Here is a 19,582-nt window from a genome sequence, read left to right on the forward strand (position 1 = left end):
AGCGGTCGTGAGGTTACACACAACACAAAAGGTTTGTCACAAACCTTTACATGTAAAATCAATGCAAGTGGACCATGCCACATGTTTTGGTCGTGTCCACACATTCAACCTTTTTGTGAAAAAGTGGGACGTTTGATATCCAGGATCTTGGGCTTTAATATTGATGTGTCTTTCTCCTTTCTGTATCTTGGACTCCCCCCTAAAAACTTTTGTAAAGTGATGCATATCTCCTGAAAAACCTCTAGCATCTAAAAAAAGCTGTCACCACATGTTGGCTGCAGAGAAATCCTCCAAATATGGACCTTTTTACCGGAACTGAGGGAGGACATGCAGGTGGCTGGTGTGACAGAGGAAGACGCAGAAGACAGGAAGAGATGGAGATGGATGATCCACTGTGGCGCCCCCTAACGGGAGCAGCTGAAAGTAGTAGTAGCAGTAGTAGTAGTAGTAGTAGTAGTAGTAGTTACCGGAACTGTCAAGTATATATGCTCTATGGAAAAGATTACTTTCCCCCTTCGTCTACAGAAACACCAAGGGGAAACATACTGGAAAAAATGGGATCGCTACTTAAAGGAAACTGTTGTTGCTGATGAGGGTTTTTATCCTCTCTCATCTTTCTCACTAGGTGACATTGCTGAAATCCCTGTGTGATGATCTGCACCTGTACATCTGTCTGGTGTTGGATGATAACAAGCAAGACCTCTTGTTCTGTAGTTTGTTTGTTTGTATTTTAAAGTTGAAATGCTGTTAAAAATAGTGTAAAAAAAATCAATACAGTGGTTTTGAGAATCGATACAGTATCACAGGATAACGCCACGATACTCGAGTGTATCGACATTTTCTTACACCCGTACTAACACGTGAAAATTCACTGAAGTGTTAACTCCTAAAGAGTTTTAGCTCGTAAGACTTGTTCCCCTGTGCACCTCTGAGCCAAACACAGATCATACCACCAACGCCGACATCCAACTACCAACCTGTAGCGCCTGACATCTGAATGAGTCAGGGACGGGGCAGAAATCCTGCAGGAAGACAGGTGAAGAGAGGAAGGAGGAGAGAAAAGTAGTCCCAAACATCGTAAGTCCCAGATCCAGACGAGAGCACAAAGGCCTGCACACCTACATGTACCACACACAGACACACAGACTCCACACAAAGGGGCACGTGGTATTACCCAAGGACCGAACTGCATTGGAATGAATGACGTGGACCCAAAGCAGCATGAGATTCACGCTGTGCTTGGTGAAAGGCAGACAGTACACAACTCACGTCAGATTAGTTACAAAGCCTTGATGCAAAAATTAAAAAGAACTGACACTTCCTCATGGTCTTCCGTTTTATCCCTTGTATTCCCTTCCTTCTTTACCTCTTCCTATCCTTTGAGCCACTCATTTCACCCCTTTTACTTATCCTCTCGAGTCCTGCATGTGGTGTCAGTACTACTTAGTGCACTCCCCACCCCACGCTGCCCATCCCAGAGCTGGTTAGATACCACTTACCCATCCCAGAGCTGGTTAGATACCACTTACCCAACCCAGAGCTGGTTAGATACCAGTTATCTATCCCAGAGCTGGTTAGATACCAGTTATCCATCCCAGAGCTGGTTAGATACCAGTTATCTATCCCAGAGCTGGTTAGATACCAGTTATCTATCCCAGAGCTGGTTAGATACCACTTACCCATCCCAGAGCTGGTTAGATACCAGTTATCTATCCCAGAGCTGGTTAGATACCAGTTACCCATCCCAGAGCTGGTTAGATACCAGTTATCTATCCCAGAGCTGGTTAGATACCAGTTACCCATCCCAGAGCTGGTTAGATACCACTAACCCAACCCAGAGCTGGTTAGATACCAGTTATCCATCACAGAGATGGTTAGATACCACTTGCCCATCCCAGAGCTGGTTAGATACCACTAACCCAACCCAGAGCTGGTTAGATACCAGTTATCCATCACAGAGATGGTTAGATACCACTTGCCCATCCCAGAGCTGGTTAGATACCACTTATCACGTGCCACAAAACACTTGGAGCTTTATTCATCTGTTATTTTCTGCCATGTTATTTTTATTTTTTCCTTGATTTTTTTTCACCCTTTTTCTCCCCAATTGTATCCAGCCAATTACCCCACTCTTCCGAGCCATCCTGGTCACTGCTCCACCCCCTCTGCTGACCCAGGGAGGGCTGCAGACTACCATATGTCTCCTCCAATACATGTGGAGTCACCAGCCGCTTGTTTTCACCTGACAGTGAGGAGTTTCACCAGGGGGACGTAGTGCATGGGAAGATCACGCTATTCCCCCCAGCCCTAACTGACCAGAAGGGTCGCTAGTGCAGCAACCAGGACATATACCCTATTCCGGCTTCCCACCTGCAGACACGGCCAATTGTGCCTGACCAAGCCGGAGGTAACACGGGGATTCGAACCGGCGATCCCCGTGTTGGTAGGCAACGGAATAGACCGCCACGCTACCCGGACGCCCCGCCATGTTATTTTTCTGTTTTGTTTTCCAGCAGCTAAGCTCTGACTGACACCTTATTGCCCCCCCTGTTCCATTCATCCCTTGCTCCTTCAGTCTTACCTCCTGCAGGCTCTCAATGTGTGTTCTGCAGGTCTCCAAGTCACTGTCACCAGGTACCACTATCAGACCCAGTGGGATAGCTGCAGAGAGAGAGAGAGAGAGAGAGAGAGAGAGAGAGAGAGAGAGAGAGAGAGGAGAGAGAGTTTTCAACTTGTAGCTCTAGCACAGCCGTTGTAAACACGGAGTAAAAATAACAGTCTAAAATGAAAGCAGGAATGCTGAGTTTTGGTGTTTACAAGAAAGAAGATCTGTAGTGTGACTGTACACACGTACAATGAAATTCATTTTCTGCATTCACTCCATCCTCTACACACACAAAATAGAGACAGTGGGCAGCTGCAGCGCCCGGGGACCAACTCCAGTTCTTCTTTCCATTGCCTTGCTCGGGGGCACAGGCAGGAGTATGAACCCTAACATGCATGTCTTTTTGATGGTGGGAGGAAACCCACACAGACACGGGAACAACATGCAAACTCCACACAGAGAGGACCTGGGACAGCCTGGGGTTCGAACCCAGGAACTTCTTGCTGTGAGGCAACAGCGCTAACCACTGGGACACCACTGGACCCGCCCATTTCACAGCCACAGAGCCGAGCATTACACCCACAACACACCACACAAAAAAACAGGTCACACTCGGCTTACCTGAAACAACAACACTAACAACAACAAAAGCAAGCCAAACAAAGAAAACACACTCACACGCACTCATATTACACTTCCTGTTTCTCATGCTGTAAGACTAAACACTGGGTAAGGGCCCGGTGACATGACCTCAACAGCTTTCATAAAGTTAAAGGAGACAGACGTGCAAAGACATTACAAGTAAAACCAGTTTCTGATTGTTTTAGATTTTTCCCCCTTTTTCTCCCCAATTGTACCCGGCCAATTACCCCACTCTTCGAGCCATCCCGGTCGCTGCTCCACCCCCTCTGCCGATCCGGGAGGGCTGCAGACTACCACATGCCTCCTCCCATACATGTGGAGTCACCAGCCGTTTCTTTTCACCTGACAGTGAGGAGTTTCACCAGGGGGATGTAGCGCGTGGGAGGATCACACTATTCCCCCTGTCCCCCCCCCCGAACAGGTGCCCTGACTGACCAGAGGAGGCGCTATTGCAGTGACCAGGACATATACCCACATCCAGCTTTCCACCAGCAGACATGGCCAATTGTCTCTTAATATGCTGCTCCTCATTTGTTGATCACTTTCATCAACACCACTGACACCATTGACAGTTTCACCCCAGTAGTAATTAATACATTTACATTCTTTTCATTTAAGAGATGTTTTTCATCCAAAGTGCCTTACACGATCCCTGAACCGCCTGGCCAAAGGCAGCGTGAACCTCACAGCTGGGATGCTATTGTGTTAGCCCGCCATACCATCCACCACCTTGCTGTGGCGGAGAAACTTGGGTGTACCAATGACTCCAAGAGCTATGCTGTCCGGAGCTTGGCTCCTGGTAGGGTCAACCCAAGGTGGATGGGTCAAGGGGGAGGTTCCAGATGAACCACGATCCAACAAAGATCTCAACGGAGGTCTGGCGGAAGATGTCTCCAGGTCACAATGGCAGTGAAGGCGGATGAAGCCTGCAACAGAGGGTGGTGCCCAATCGTCTTGGTTCTCCATGCCATTGGACTCTGGCCACCCCTTGAATGAATGGTTTTCCATGGGACAATGTGACTTCTGGTATGAAAGACATCTTATTTCTGACTCCTGTGGTGGGGCTTTGTTGATTCATGCCTCGATCAAGCAGGTATATTTACTTTTTAGTTGGAGGTTGGGGACGGTGCCTCTGTGATTGACAGTGAATCCACCAATGATGATCTTTCAGTTGATTGCGTGAAAAATTCCCGGCATCAGCGTCTCTAACGGGACAAATTACTCAGTGGGGTTTGATGAGACATGAAACCTCTCACTGTTGTAGCTAGTCTCTTTAGTGTCCTGTCTGACAGTGTGTGAATGTGTAGGTAAGATGTATGTAGGATTGCAGTCATATTTTCTTTTACAGTGCATCCTACCATTAAATTAGAACGTTCTCACATTCACAAATCGTTTTACGCAAAATTCGGTGGCAATTCCTCTCTTTGTACCTCACACTTCCTGTTACTCTCCTCTGTCCTACCAAAGGCCAAACTGCAAAATAAAATATATATATATAATAATAATTATGTTAGAAATAAGGGACGTCTGGGTAGCGTAGCGGTCTACTCCGTTGCCTACCAACAAGGTTCGGATCCCCGTGTTACCTCCAGCTTAGTCAGGCATCCCTACAGACACAATTGGCTGTGTCTGCGGGAGGGAAGCCGGATGTGGGTATGTGTCTTGTTCACTGCACTCACACCTCCTCTGGTCGGTCAGGGCGCCTGTTTGGAACTGGGGGGAATAGCATGATCCTCCCACGTGCTACGTCCCCCTGGCGAAACTCCTCACTGTCAGGTGAAAAGCGGCTGGCGACTCCACATGTATGGGAGGAGGCATGTGGTAGTCTGCAGCCCTCCCTGAACCGGCAAAGGGGGTGGAGCAGCGACCGGGACGGCTCGGAAGAGTGGGGTGATTGTGAAAATAGGATAATACGGAGCCACCACCCCGTGGACCCACCAAACACGGGGATGAGCATTGGGGTAGGGTGCAATGCAGGCTGGGTGGCAGGCAAAAGAGGGGACCAGCACGTGCCGACTTCTGGCATCGCAGATTGGTCCCCGAGGCGTGGAATGTCACCTCTCTGGCAGGGAAGGAGCCTGAGCTGGTGCAAGAGGTGGAGCGGTACCAACTAGATATAGTTGGCCAAGAACAATTGGGGCAAAAATGGGGAATAATAAAAAAAAAAAGAAGGTTAGAAATAAGACAGGAGTGTTAGTCGATCTCAGACTGGATCTTTTCTATTTGGAGGTGGAGTGTGACCAGAGTCACCACCCGGGACAGCACCTCTGTACTAGATGACTGAAAAAAAGATAGAGAGAAACAACAGGCAGACAAGAGGAAGAGAGCGAGAAGGAGGAGTGACAGGGATGTAGTGTGGGATAGAAAAGGGTTTACAGGAGGAGATAAGGGAGAGAAGATCGAGGGAAGAGACAGGAGGAGGAGACGGAAGCGAGAGATGACGACAGCAATAGAAAAAGAGAAACTGATGGAAACACTGATGGAGAGAGGGAGAACAGAACTGAATCAGGGACAGACCTCTGTGTCGTTGCTAGGCAACAGCTTAATTCCTTGGTGAGGGGAATCTACTTTCTCTCTTTCCACTCATCCCTCTCGCTCTCTCTCTGTCTCTCTCGCTCTCTCTCTCTCATCAACTAATTCCTTCTTTATACTTGTCCTTCTTTACATCACTACTGTGCATTCCTCTCTATCCTTCTCTCCTTCAACTCATTTCTTTTTTCGTTAATCATCATCTATCTCTCCCTCTGAACTTATCTGTCTCATTCTCTCTTTCTCTTCTCTTTCATCTTGACCTCCCCCATCCTCCCTAGTTGTTATATGTAGTTATATCAGACAAAACCAGTTTCTTAGGTCAGCTGACAGTGAAAGCATCAAACAGTGAGGCAGACACATAGACAGACAGAAATCTGAGGATCGATCAGTGTGTGTGTGTGTGTGTGTGTGTGTATGTGTAACTCCTAAAATAAGGAGGCTACCTGTGCACCAGAATAATCCATCAGTACATCCTGCAGGTCTGGGTCGAGGAGAGTGTCTGTCCCTCAACAATGGAGGGGTGCTAAAAGTGTCACTCTGTACAAAAACAGGGGTGACAAGTCCATCTGCGGCAACAGTCATAGCAGATCCCTGCTAGCTGTTGCAGGCAAGGTCCTAGCAAAGGTTATGCTATGCAGGATGGTGAAGGACTTGACAGAACATCTGCTGCCAGAGTCACAATGTGGTTTCAGGAAGAACAGGATTACTGTGGATATAATTTTCACAGTAAGACAGCTACAAGAGAAGTGCCACAAACAACATCAGGACCTTTCATGGCTTTTGTCGATCTCTCCAAAGCTTTTGACACTGTGAATCAAGAGCTACTTTGGAAAATCCTGAGAAAGTTTGGCTTTCCGAGCAAATTTGTGAACATTTTGCCACAGTTCCATGATGGGATGGTGGCATGAGTGGCCATAGGAAGACAGGAATCGGTGCCCTTTAATGTATGCACTGGAGTGAGGCAGGGGTGTGTGCTGGCACCGGTACTCTTCAACATTTTCCTCCTGTGTCACAAAGCTTTTTCATAAAGATCTGGAAGGCAGTAGTGGGATCACAATAGACTTTAGGCTGCATGAAACCTCTTCAACATTTGAAGGTTCCAGGCAACCACCAAGTTGTCAGCAGTGCAGGTCCTTGAGCTGCAGTATGCTGCAGTATGCTGATGACTGCGCTCTTATAGCTCACGCACTAGAAGACCTGCAAACCATCCTTGCCGCAGTTGTGAATACCTACAGCAGGCTGGGTCTATCAGTCAACACCACCAAGACTGAGGTGTTACACCAATGAAGGTCCAGCCCCCACCCACTATGCCTGTCTTTACTACAGAACACCAACCACTCAGTTGCTCCATCTTTCAAATACCTGCGCAGCATCCTGTCTGAAGGCTGCAACAAACTCACAATAGACTCAAACAAGCCTCTGTAGCCTTCGGCAAACTCCGATGTAAGGTCTTCCAAAACAAACACCTCCACACGAAATTTGCCATTTACAAAGCCGTCTACATCACAACTATCCTATACAGCTGGGAAGCCTGGGTCATACACAGCCACCACCTAAGGTTGCTGGAGCGGTTCCACATAGGGTGTCTGCAGAAAATCGTGGGGATCACGTGGCGTGACCGTGTTCCTCATGCTGAGATTCTTACTAGGACAAACTGCAAGAACATAGAAGCCACGGTCACTGAACACCAACTGAGCTGGCTTGGGCATATCATCAGGATGCCTCAAGAACGCCTGCCACATCCAGTCCTGTATGGACAGCCTCATCTGGGCTGCAGGTGGTCAGAAGAAGCGATACAAAGACCAGCTGAAAACATCGCTGAAGAAGTGAAGAAGTCTTGAGACTGGAGCAAGCTGCCATCAACCGTTCCAACTGGCAGGAGATCTGCCACAGAGGTGTAGAACAGCTGGAAATGGAGAGGAATGTGAAAAAACAACAGAAAAGACTAAGGAGACACACAACCATGCCTGGCCCCACAAACTCAGACCTCACATGCCCTCACATGTCCTCACATGTCCTCACATGCCCTCACAAACCCTCACATGCCCAATGTGCAATAAGACTTGTGGATCAAGAATTGGGCTCTAGAGTCATCAAAGAACACAACGTTAATGAGGAGGGACACCATCATCGGACTCGATGGACTATCAGCAAGCGTGTGTGTGTGTGCGTGTGTGTGTGTGTGTGTGTGTGTGTGCAACCAATCAAAATCTATAAATGAAGCAAGTAGTACACAAGCCATACATCAATTACAGACCGACTTGTAATTGAGACAGAGGATGAGGTGTGAAAACAGGAGGAGGTTTGCATGAACAATCATATTTGCGGGTTCCTGAGCTGTAACAGATTATATGTAAAATGAGGCTTTTGCATACTTAAATGCACAACCAAACACACAAACATGTAACCGTGCCCACGCACAAAAATAAAAACACATGTGGGAGGAAGAGTACAACCCCACATTACAGCAACCCTCCCAACCAATCAACCATCCATCCTTCCATCCATCCATCCATTCTCCAAGCCGCTTATCCCAACCGGAGTCGCAGGATGCTGGAGCCTATCCCAGCAGTCATTGGGCGGCAGGCGGGAAGACACCCTGGACAGGCCACCAGGCCATCACAGGGCCCACACATTCACACCTAGGAACAATGTAGTACGGCCGATTCACCTGACCTACATGTCTTTGGACTGTGGGAGGAAACCGGAGCACCCGCAGGAAACCCACGCAGACACGGGGAGAACATGCAAACTCCAAACGGGGAACGACCCAGGTCGACCCCCAAGGCTGCACTACCCCAGGGTTCGAACCAGGACCCTCTTGCTGTGAGGCGAACACGCTAACCCCTGCGCCACTTTGCTGTCCATTATGCATTGGGTTTTTTTACAGTCGTTTGCCTGGCCGAAATTCCTGAGGCAGTGACTCGCTCCCACTGCGTCAAACGCACCCTCTCGCCAACAGAAGCATGACATCACCAAAAACACTACAATCTCAAAAGTACCTATTCCACAAGTCGGCAAACACAGAGGAGCCCAAAACCAAAGATCTGTGTAGTGTGTATATATGCAGAAGACTGTTTGTTGGTTTGTGAGTGTGTGTGTGTCAGTGGTTTGTGAGTGTGTGCGTGTCAGTGGTTTGTGAGTGTGTGTGTGTCAGTGGTTTGTGAGTGTGTGTGTGTCAGTGGTTTGAGTGTCAGTGGTTTGTGAGTGTGTGCGTGTCAGTGGTTTGTGAGTGTGTGCGTGTCAGTGGTTTGTGAGTGTGTGTGTGTCAGTGGTTTGAGTGTCAGTGGTTTGTGAGTGTGTGCATGTCAGTGGTTTGTGAGTGTGTGTGTGTCAGTGGTTTGAGTGTCAGTGGTTTGTGAGTGTGTGCGTGTCAGTGGTTTGTGAGTGTGTGCGTGTCAGTGGTTTGTGAGTGTGTGTGTGTCAGTGGTTTGAGTGTCAGTGGTTTGTGAGTGTGTGCATGTCAGTGGTTTGTGAGTGTGTGCGTGTCAGTGGTTTGTGAGTGTGTGTGTGTCAGTGGTTTGAGTGTCAGTGGTTTGTGAGTGTGTGCATGTCAGTGGTTTGTGAGTATGTGCGTGTCAGTGGTTTGAGTGTCAGTGGTTTGTGAGTGTGTGCGTGTCAGTGGTTTGTGTGTCAGTGGTTTGTGAGTGTGTGCGTGTCAGTGGTTTGTGAGTGTGTGCGTGTCAGTGGTTTGTGAGTGTGTGTGTGTGTGTGTCAGTGGTTTGTGAGTGTGTGCGTGCCAGTGGTTTGTGTGTCAGTGGTTTGTGAGTGTGTGCGTGTCAGTGGTTTGTCAGTGTGTGCGTGTCAGTGGTTTGTGAATGTGTGTGTGTCAGTGGTTTGAGTGTCAGTGGTTAGTGTGTGTGTGCGTGTCAGTGGTTTGTGAATGTGTGTGTGTCAGTGGTTTGAGTGTCAGTGGTTAGTGTGTGTGTGCGTGTCAGTGGTTTGAGTGTGTGTGTGTGTCAGTGGTTTGAGTGTGTGTGTGTGTCAGTGGTTTGTGTGTGTGTGCGTGTCAGTGGTTTGAGTGTGTGTGTGTGTCAGTGGTTTGTGAGTGTGTGCGTGTCAGTGGTTTGTGAATGTGTGTGTGTCAGTGGTTTGAGTGTCAGTGGTTTGTGAGTGTGTGCATGTCAGTGGTTAGTGTGTGTGTGCGTGTCAGTGTGTAGTGCATACATGCTTGTCGAAGTTTGTCCTTATCATAGTGCAGAGCCTCGTAGTCGTGCATGGTGATCCTGTTGACTCGGATCCTCAGCTTCTCTGGAATGGGCTGCTGGCTGCAAAGACAGACACAGCAGAGTATTAGGACACACGGGAGGAACCGAGGGAGAAAGACACACAAAACACACACGTATAAATATTAAAAGTCTTGGTGACGCTTTAGGATCCTGACACACCAGGCCGTCGGCCAATGTCGGGCCATCAGTGAACGCCTTTGACCCTAGTTTTTGCGGTGTGTCCCGCACCATCGGCACTATACGGACCCCTGTCAGATCCCTGTCGGTAGCTTTTTGGCCCATTCAGCCTGTTGAATGGGCGGAGCCCGTGGGTGAGAGAGATCACTCTGATTGGCTGTTCACCTCAGTGAGTCAGTGCAGAATGTACATGCTAGCTGGCCGTTGGCTGTAGTCTTTGCGGTGTGTTCAAGTTCTACTTTCTGGCCCAGACGGCAGGCGACATGAGGCGATGCAACAGTCGGCCTTCATCGCCACTAGCTGGTTTGGTGTGTCTGGGTCCTTATTTTACAGCTCATCTTCATGAGGTGACTTGTATGTTTCCTGCTTGTGTGTGTGTGTGTGTGTGTGTGTGCGTGTGTGGGTATTGAGATGTTGTAGTGGGTCTGAGTGAGTTTAAACATGTTTGCTCCGTGTCTAGATGCAGGTTTTTGTACTCACTCATTCAGGTGGGACAGGGGTGTGCGTCGCTTGGTTTTCTGAACCATGTTGGACTGGTTTCTGAGGCTGATGCGGATGACTGAGGGGGCCAGTCTACAGGGCTCACCATCCACCTGCAAAACAATCAATCAACCATGTAATCGGTCAATCAATCACTTAATCAGTCAATAAATTACGTATTCGTGTACCATTGAGTCAGATCAGCTGATAATGGTAGCTGCTTACACACGATACTGACGACAAGCATCACAACTAGAAGAACTCATCAATTCCATAGAACATTTATAAATATGTCTAAAGAGGGGCGTCCGGCTAGCATTGTGGTTTATTCTGTTGCCTACCAACACGGGGATCGCCGGTTCGAATCCCCGTGTTACCTCCGGCTTGGTCGGGCGTCCCTACTGACACAATTGGTCGTGTCTGCGGGTGGGAAGCTGGACGTGGGTATGTGTCCTGGTCGCTGCACTAGCGCCTCCTCTGGTCGGTCGAGGCACCCGTTCGGGGGGGGGAAATGGTGTGATCCTCCAACGTGCTACGTCCCCCTGGCGAAACTGCTCACTGTCAGGTGGTAAGAAGCAGCTGGTGACTCCACATGTATGGGAGGAGGCATGTGTAGTCAACAGCCCTCCCCGGATCAGCAGAGCAGGTGGAGCAGAGACCAGGACAGCTCAGAAGAGTGGGGTAATATGCTGGGTGTAACTGGGAAGAATGGGGGGAAAAAAGATAAAAAAAACAAATATATAAAAAGCGTTGCGCGCCCAGTGTAGTCACGTGTTTAACCATAGCTTGCTGAATCACCACCTTCCATTTTTGCAGTATTTCAAGTGCGATGGAAAAGGAGACAAACATCAAACATAAGCTGAACATGTGCTATTCACCAAGAAAGTTCTGGATCGGTCAAAGTGTCTGATGGTTTTACTGGGCAGCTCCCAGTTACTAAAGGTGGAAAGCTGAAATCATACTGGGTGGATTCTTTTAGTCAAGTTTTTTTTTCTGCTTCCGGTGTGGGAAGATGGCGGCGCGAATTCACGTTTACAGTGGCCTCACCCCGTACCGTCCATGCAGTGTCTTTGTCCACATCTGCGTCTTAGTGTGTCTTCATTTCATTGGCTGAGAGTAGGTGCTGGACCGGCTGGGAGAGCTTGGTCTGCTGCATCCTGTGGGCCAAGGGACCACGGCCCTGCCCGGAGCTGCTCCCGAAGAGGAAACGCCGAGGGCGGTCTGACAAGATGCAGAAGTGGGGCAGGCTAAGCTAACTGCTAGCCCATGCAGACCGGCAATTCCAATAACACCGAGGGTGATCTGGCGGCAGCCTCGCCTGGCCATGACTGTTTAGTGTCGTTGTGTGGAGTGCAGAGAGGTGTGTCAGAGGTGTCTGGGTGGTAGAGCTGGCATTGGATCAGCTGGGAGAGCTTGGTCTGATGCACCCTGTGGGCCCAGGGACCACGGCCCTGCCTGGAGCTGCGCCCGCATAGGAAACACTGAGGGCAGTCTGACAGGATGCAGAAGTGGGGCAGTCTAAGCTATTGCCAGGTATGTTTATTGCGTATTTTCTGCCACGTAATACATTTTGTATTTTGTTCTTCGCATGCTAGCATGTTAGCTAGTAGACTGTTGTACTTTAGTAATGAGACAATGGGTTCATGAGTTGTGGGTTCGTTAGCTAGTACATATATGTGTGTCATTCAAACTACACGATGACATTGGTTAACTGGAGTAGTCGCCCTTTCCGTGACGACTGTGGCGCTGACGGAGCTGCAGTACTGTACATACTGTAACTCGAACGACCAGCTGTTGTCTTGGTTCATTGCCAGACATTCATAAACGGGACATTTGTTGCTTGAACCTGACATAGTATCTGCGTGGGTGTGGTTTCTGCTTTGGAGTCATGACCAGAATATAGAGGCTACATAGGCTAGCCCATGCAGACCAGACCGGCAGTCCCCACAGTCATCCTGGCTGGTGCCCGTTCTGCTGGACAGTGAATTGTGTTGGATATATGTGTGTTCTTGTAGTTTTTGTAGATCTTGGATGTGCGTTTTTGTCTTTGTGTTGCACTGCTGTGGGCTGGGGGAAATGAAAAGGGTTCCCGATTCCTGACTGTTGGAGCAAATATCTACTGTAGACTATGTGAATGTTACACAGTGAGGGCTGGGAAGAACAAAAACAGTTTGATGCTCAGCAAAACAGTTCAGTTAACACCTCTTACAGCTAGCTAGAAGAGCAGAGGGAAGGATTATGTTAGCAGGCCAGTATACGGTACCTGGACTGGCAGGGGTTTGGTGGTGGTCAGGGTGACCTCTCTACACTGATTCAACCTCTCACCGTGACCTCCGACCTGAAGAGTAGCCTGCAGACATGCAGATGAGACACCGAACAACCAACCCCTTAACAAACATGTTTGCTTCAAATTGCTGCAAATAAAGATGACGTTAATAACACACTGTCTCACATTGCTCCAGAGCTCGAAGGCACTACAGCACAGCGACACTCAGCTGACACCAGTAGAGCAACATTAAAAGACAAGAGAAAATAAAAGAAAGGGACATAAAGGAGGAATAAGGCTAAACTAAAATTATACTGCAACTACAAAGCTAACACAACACTAGTTGTACAAGAGGTTAAAAAGTGTTGCAGCTACTGCACTTCCTGTTTCCCTTCCCACATCCATCCACTATCCGGACCGATTATCCTGCTCTCAGGGTCGGGGGGATGCTGGAGCCTATCCCAGCAGTCATTGGATGGCAGGCGGGGAGACACCCTGGACAGGCCGCCAAGGCCATCACACACACACACACACACAAACACACACACACACATAGGGACAATTTAGCACAGCCGATTCACCTGACCTACATGTCTTTGGACTATGGAGGAAACCGGAGCCCTCGGAGGAAACCCACGCAGACACAGGGAGAACATGCAAACTCCACACAGAGGACGACCCCCAAGGTGGGACTACCCCGGAGCTCGAACCCTGCACCTCAGCACTTGGGTGGACAAACCAGATGCTCCTACATGTTCCCAGATCCAGGCTTAAGAACGGGGAAACACAGCCTTTGCAGTGGCTGCCCCTGTTCTCTGGAACAATCTACCAGGACACATAAGATCTGCTCAGACCCCAGAGACTTTTAAACCTTTGTTAAAGACCTACCTCTTCTCACTGGCATTCAAATCAAGTTGAGCTTAATACCATGATTTTATTGTGCAAATATACCTTCACTCTTATGTTTTATTGTTTATTTTTATATTCTTTGTTATTATGTTTTATTTACATATATGTTATATTCATATGTGTCACTTATTTTATATTGTACTTTAAGCTTGTGCAGCACTTGGGTTCCACTGTGGTTGTTCTAAATGTGCTATATAAATAAACCTGACTTGACTTGACCTTCTTGCTGTGAGGCGCCTGCACTAACCACTGCACCTCCGTGCCGCCCACTCCCTTCCCACATCAACTCCTCATACATCCAGGATCCTTATTATTGAATTCATTTGTTTCAATAAATAAATAAATGGAGAGAATGTGATTCGTGCATGCCCATCATCTCTTATGAACAAGTTCAGTTAATAGCAAATGTTTTTCCACATAAATGCCTATCAATTTGCACGTGAAGATCATATTTCATAATAAAGATCATGGTTTGCTCCAGTAGTTTTGAATAAACATGCAGAGCGACTGGAGATCGATAAGGGAAGAGGTATATTTTGATCGTTTAGCCTTCATTACGGCCAGTTTGACAGACATGGGTGTAGCACACAGGCTGGTCTGTAGTGTACTTCCAGAGGGCGGAGCAAGAGGTTCCATACCAGTGATGTCATGGTGAAGCCAATCACCTCGATGTACCCATCATCATGACGCTGAGGTTCAAACTCGTGATGTTCACCGGGGTTACCCCATGGTGTGGTTCCTGCACAGTACCTACACACACACACACACACACACACACACACACACACACACACACACACACACACACACACACATTTAATTTATCAACATCTTACCTATCATCGGTGCTGCACATTATTAATCATCCTTATCATTATTAGCAAAAGCAGCAGCACACACTACACACACGTTTTTAGCGTGCAACAAAGAATAAATATGATAGATTGTTGTTTATTAAAGTGGCAATCCGTGACTATTTTTTCGCTATATTATCCATTTGAAATGTGATGACGATGTGGCTACTATATTATATTAACAGTATATAATATATTACAGAATTACAATAGACAGTAGGGGACCAGAGGGTGTGCTCCAATTATCAGGGCATCACACTGCTCAGCCTCCCTCTGAGGTTCGACCCATTGTCGAACCTCGGATCCAGGAGGAATAATGCGGATTCCGTCCTGGCCGTGGAATAACGGACCAACTCTTTACCCTTGCGGAGGTGCTGAGGGGGGCATGGGGAGTTTGACCAGCCAGTCTACATGTGTTTTGTGGACTTGGAGAAGGCTTACGACCGTGTACCCCGGGGCACTCTGTGGGGGCTACTGCGGGAGTATGGGGTACCGGGGCAGTTGCTACAAGCCATCTGGTTCTTGTATAACCAAAGTGAGAGCTGTGTCCGCATTCTCGGCACAATGTCAAACATGTTTTCAGTGGGTGTCAGACTCTGCCAAAGTTGTCCCTTGTCTCCAATTCTGCTTGTGGTATTGATGGACAGGATCTCAAGATGCAGCCAAGGTTTAGGAGTGTGACCCTTTTGGGAACCTCAGAATTGCATCTCTGCTCTTTGCAGATGATGTGGTTTTGTTGGCTTCATCAGAATGTGACCTCCAGCTCTGCACTGGGGCGGTTTGCAGCTGAGTGTGAAATGGCCGGGATGAGAGTCAGCACCTCCAAGTCTGAGGCCATGGTTGGCTACCGGAAAATGGTGGATTGCTCCCTCCGGGTTGGGGACAAGTTGTTGCCTCAAATGAAAGAGTTCAAGTATCTCGGGGTCTTGTTCACGAGTGAGGGTAGGATGGAGCGGGAGTTTGACAGGCGGATTGGTGCAGCATCAGCAGTAATGCGGACGTTGTACCAGACTGTTGTGGTGAAGAGGGAGCTGAGCCGGAAGGCAAAGCTTTCAATTTACCAGTCAATCTTCGTTCCAACCCTCACCTGTGGTCACGAGTTTTGGGTAGTGACCGAAAGGGTGAGATCACGGACACAATTTGCCTAAATGAGTTTCCTCCATAGGGTGTCTGAGCTCAGCCTTAGAGATAGGATGAAGAGCTCGGACATCCGGAGGGAGCTCCGAGTACAGCCACTGCTCCTTCATGTAAAAAGGAGCCAGTTGAGGTGGTTCAGGCATCTGATTAGGATGCCTCCTGGGCATCCTCCTTTGGAGGTTTTCCGGGCACGGCCAACTAGGAAGAGACCTCGGGGTAGACCCAGAACTCACTGGAGGGCCTGCATGTCAAATCTGGCCTGGGAACGCCTTGGGATCTGCCAGGGGGAGCTGGAGGGCGGTCATAGGGGGAGGGACAGCTGGAGTGCCCTACTTAGCTTGCTGCCACCGCGACCCAACCCAAGAGAAGCGGCTGATGATGAGATGAGAATATTACAGTAGAACAACGTTCTAATAGAGTTCAATATAGGTAGCAGCATAGTTGAATGTTGCAACTGATTTTGTCAGACGACAAACACGGTGTAGCAGCCATTGTGACTGGTGTGCCATCAGCTCACCAATAAAATATTCTGCACCCTTATAAGGATGGCATCCCATGACCAAAGCTAAGGCAGGCAGTCTAATGTATGCATATCCATCCGTCCTAAGGAAGACGGTCAGCATTATGTAACATCACTCCATGAGCCAGATGGATGAAATGATGATACAGTAGGGGAGGAAAGCTGCAGATTTCAGCTTTAATGCCTAGATAAAGGACATTTAGAAGATAGAGGAAGGGAAAGAGAGAGGCAGTGAGAGATCTGGCTAACTGACCTGGGAATGTTGAGAAAAACGAGACACTGAAGCTTCAAGTCCTGCACCTTCGAAGTTAAATCTGTCCCATCACACTAGACAGAGAGAGAGATACAGACAGAGAGAGAGAGAGAGAGAGAGAGAGAGAGAGAGAGAGAGAGAGAGAGAGAGAGAGAGAGAGAGAGAGAGAGAGAGAGAGAGAGAGAGAGAGAGAAGCAGAAACAGGAAGTAAAAAGAAGTGGACATTGGGAGAGTAACTGGTTGACTTGACAGTCTGTCAGACTGCGTGGGTGAGGGACTGGTTGAGCGGTAGATGCTTACCACTACTTTGATATGTTTGGACAGGTCTTTGGAACTTCCCATCAGGAAATCTGAGAAAGCAGTCTGTATTGGAGACAGACGGACACATGAACTGAAACAGTTAGGCTTATAAACAGTGAAACAAACACAAAAAAACAATTCAACACTGTGGACACGGCAGGATTTATGCACAAAAACTGCAATAAATGCTGCAAATATCCACTCACCCCAGCATAGAACATCTTATTCCTAAAACGACTGTTGAACTTCTCGGGGTTGGCTTCTGCAAGATGGGACGGCACAGACACAGAGACGAGGAGAGACATGAAGACAGAAAAGACAGAGACCGAGGGGGAGGGGTGGGGGGGCGTAAGGACAGATAAAGATGTTGTAGAAAGACAGAATGCAACATGAAGACAGGGAGAGAACATGAATGGAGCAGTCTATTTTTGATATGAATGTAAATCATAAAACCAGGGCGTCCGAATGGCAAAGTGGTCTATTCTGTTGCCTTCCAACACGGGGGATCGCCAGTTTGAATCCCCATGTTACATCCGGCTTGGTTGGGCGTCCCTACAGACCCAATTGGCCATGTCTGCGGGTGGGAAGCCAGATGTGGGTATGTGTCCTGGTCACTGCACTAGCGCCTCGTCTGGTCGGTCGGGGCGCCTGTTCGGGGGGGGGGGGGGGGGGCTGGAGGGAATAGCGTCATCCTCCCACGCACTATGTCCCCCTGGTGAAACACCTCGCTGTCAGGTGAAAAGAAGCAGCTGGTGACTCCACATGTATCGGAGGAGGCATGTGGTAGTCTGCAGCCCTCCCCGGATCAGTGGCGCAGAGACCTGGATGGCTCGGAAGAGTGGGGTAATTGGACGGATACAATTGGGGAGAATAGGGGGGAAAAAACAAGAAAAGAAAAAGAACAGGCGATCCCTGTGTCGGTAGGCGACGGAATAGACCGCCACGCCACCCGGACGTCCCCGTTTCCCAATTCTTCACCACAGGATGTTGACTGATCATACTGTTGATACCTCTTGACTCATGGAACCCCAGCGTCACATGGGCATCGAACCCGAGACTGAAGTAGTTGTTAAACACATCTAGAGGAAGCTGAGGAGAGCACACACACACACACACACACACACACACACACACACACATCAGTGCCTTGCCATCAAGTCTCTCTCCGTTGTGATGAAGGTGCAGAACGTTGGGGGGGGGGGGGGCTGTTAACACACTTGTGATGCAACCTAAGCAGTCAAACTGAGACACATCTACAGAAATGTGATGTAAATTGGATAACAAACTGCATGTGAATGTGGTTCAAGTCTCCTATAAAAATAAAATAAGCCAGGCTCCATGAGGTTTTGGCTCGACAGACTAACTAAAACGTAATGTGAACAAACTCAGATATGCAAAAACATCATGGTGTAGGTCTGTTTGTGTGTGTGCTGGTACCCACCTTGTCGGTTTGTTGTTCATCCTGGTCTGGCCCGGCATCACGGTGTGGCTCAATCTGCAGGTTCCATCTGTCCAGCTGGACCACAGTCCCCTCCTCCACATGAGACAGGATTTTGGACAAAGGCTCGTCCGTGTAGCCCTGGAAGACCAGCAGAAGTGGTTGGAAGGCATTCGTACCTGGATCATTTATTCTGTCATGAATAAATGATCACTTACTAAGTGGCAATTAACCAATTAACCACTGGTTCATTTGGAGAGTCAAAGAATAAAACAATGTAACCTGTAGTAAGTGTGTGTTAGTGTGTGTGTGTGTGTGTGTGTGTGTGTGTGTGTGTGTGTGTGTGTGTGTGTGTGTATACCCACCCCTCCCCAGTTGAGGGTCCTTGCAAGGTCATTTCCTGTCCCCAGTGGTAATACAGCAACAGGAGGCTGAGGGTTCAACGCCAGTTCATCGAGGCAAGACAAGATCCAGCCCACCTAAACACACACACACAACCACACCACGTCACCCTATACTTGTGGGGACCCCTCATTGACTACATTCATTCTCTAGCCCTTAACCCTGACCTTAACCATCATAACAGCTAACATCATAACATAACTAACAGAACACGGAAGCGGGGTAGGCTAAGCTAACTGCTAGCCCATGTAGACCAGCAGTTCCAATAACACCAAGAGCGGTTTGGCAGCAGCCTCACCTAACCCTGAGTGTATTTTTATTGTCGTCGTGCGGAGTGCGGGGAGGTGTGTAGAAGGTGTCTGGCTGGGGGAGCTTGGTCTGCTGCATCTGGTGGGCCTAGGGACCATGGCCCTGCCTGGAGCTGCGCCAGAAGAGGTAGCACCGAGGACGGTCTGACAGGACGAAGAAGCGGGACAGGCTAAGGTAATTGCAGACCGTCTGTTTCGACAACACCGAGGACGGTCTGGCGGCGGCCTCGCCTACCCTTGACTGTGTTTTTAGTGTCGTCGTGTGGAGTGCGGGGAGGTGTGTCGAAGGTGTCTGGCTGGGAGAGCTGGCGTTGGATCGGCAGGGAGAGTTTGGTCTGCTGTGCCCTGTGGGTCCAGGGACTACGGCCCTGACCGCAGCTGTGCCCGAAGAGGAAACACCAAGGGCGGTCTGACAGGACGTGGAAGCAGGGCAGGCTAAGCTAGCTGCTAGCCGATGCAGACTGGCAGTTCCAACAGTCAACCTGGCTGGCGTTCATTCTCTGGACAGTGATTTTTGTTGTTCAGTTTGG

General features: G+C 48.8%; 1 protein-coding gene across 1 annotated transcript in view; it reads right to left on the bottom strand.

Annotated features, from left to right (window-relative positions):
* The window catches only part of dgkza (diacylglycerol kinase, zeta a), a 118,804-nt gene that overhangs the window by 34,640 nt on the left and 64,582 nt on the right, over positions 1–19,582 (bottom strand). The window contains exons 13-23 of the mRNA XM_056301116.1: positions 18,708–18,821; positions 18,346–18,483; positions 17,915–17,993; positions 17,111–17,166; positions 16,905–16,967; positions 16,605–16,678; positions 14,479–14,590; positions 12,929–13,015; positions 10,666–10,778; positions 9,947–10,047; positions 2,582–2,661 (exon numbers count right to left, since the gene is read on the bottom strand). Of these exons, the coding sequence (XP_056157091.1) occupies positions 2,582–2,661; positions 9,947–10,047; positions 10,666–10,778; positions 12,929–13,015; positions 14,479–14,590; positions 16,605–16,678; positions 16,905–16,967; positions 17,111–17,166; positions 17,915–17,993; positions 18,346–18,483; positions 18,708–18,821 (1,017 nt within the window). The remainder of the gene's footprint in view (positions 1–2,581; positions 2,662–9,946; positions 10,048–10,665; positions 10,779–12,928; positions 13,016–14,478; positions 14,591–16,604; positions 16,679–16,904; positions 16,968–17,110; positions 17,167–17,914; positions 17,994–18,345; positions 18,484–18,707; positions 18,822–19,582) is intronic.

This window comes from Lampris incognitus, chromosome 21 (assembly GCF_029633865.1).
Source record: "Lampris incognitus isolate fLamInc1 chromosome 21, fLamInc1.hap2, whole genome shotgun sequence".
In the NCBI taxonomy this organism is placed as follows: Eukaryota; Metazoa; Chordata; class Actinopteri; order Lampriformes; family Lampridae; genus Lampris; species Lampris incognitus.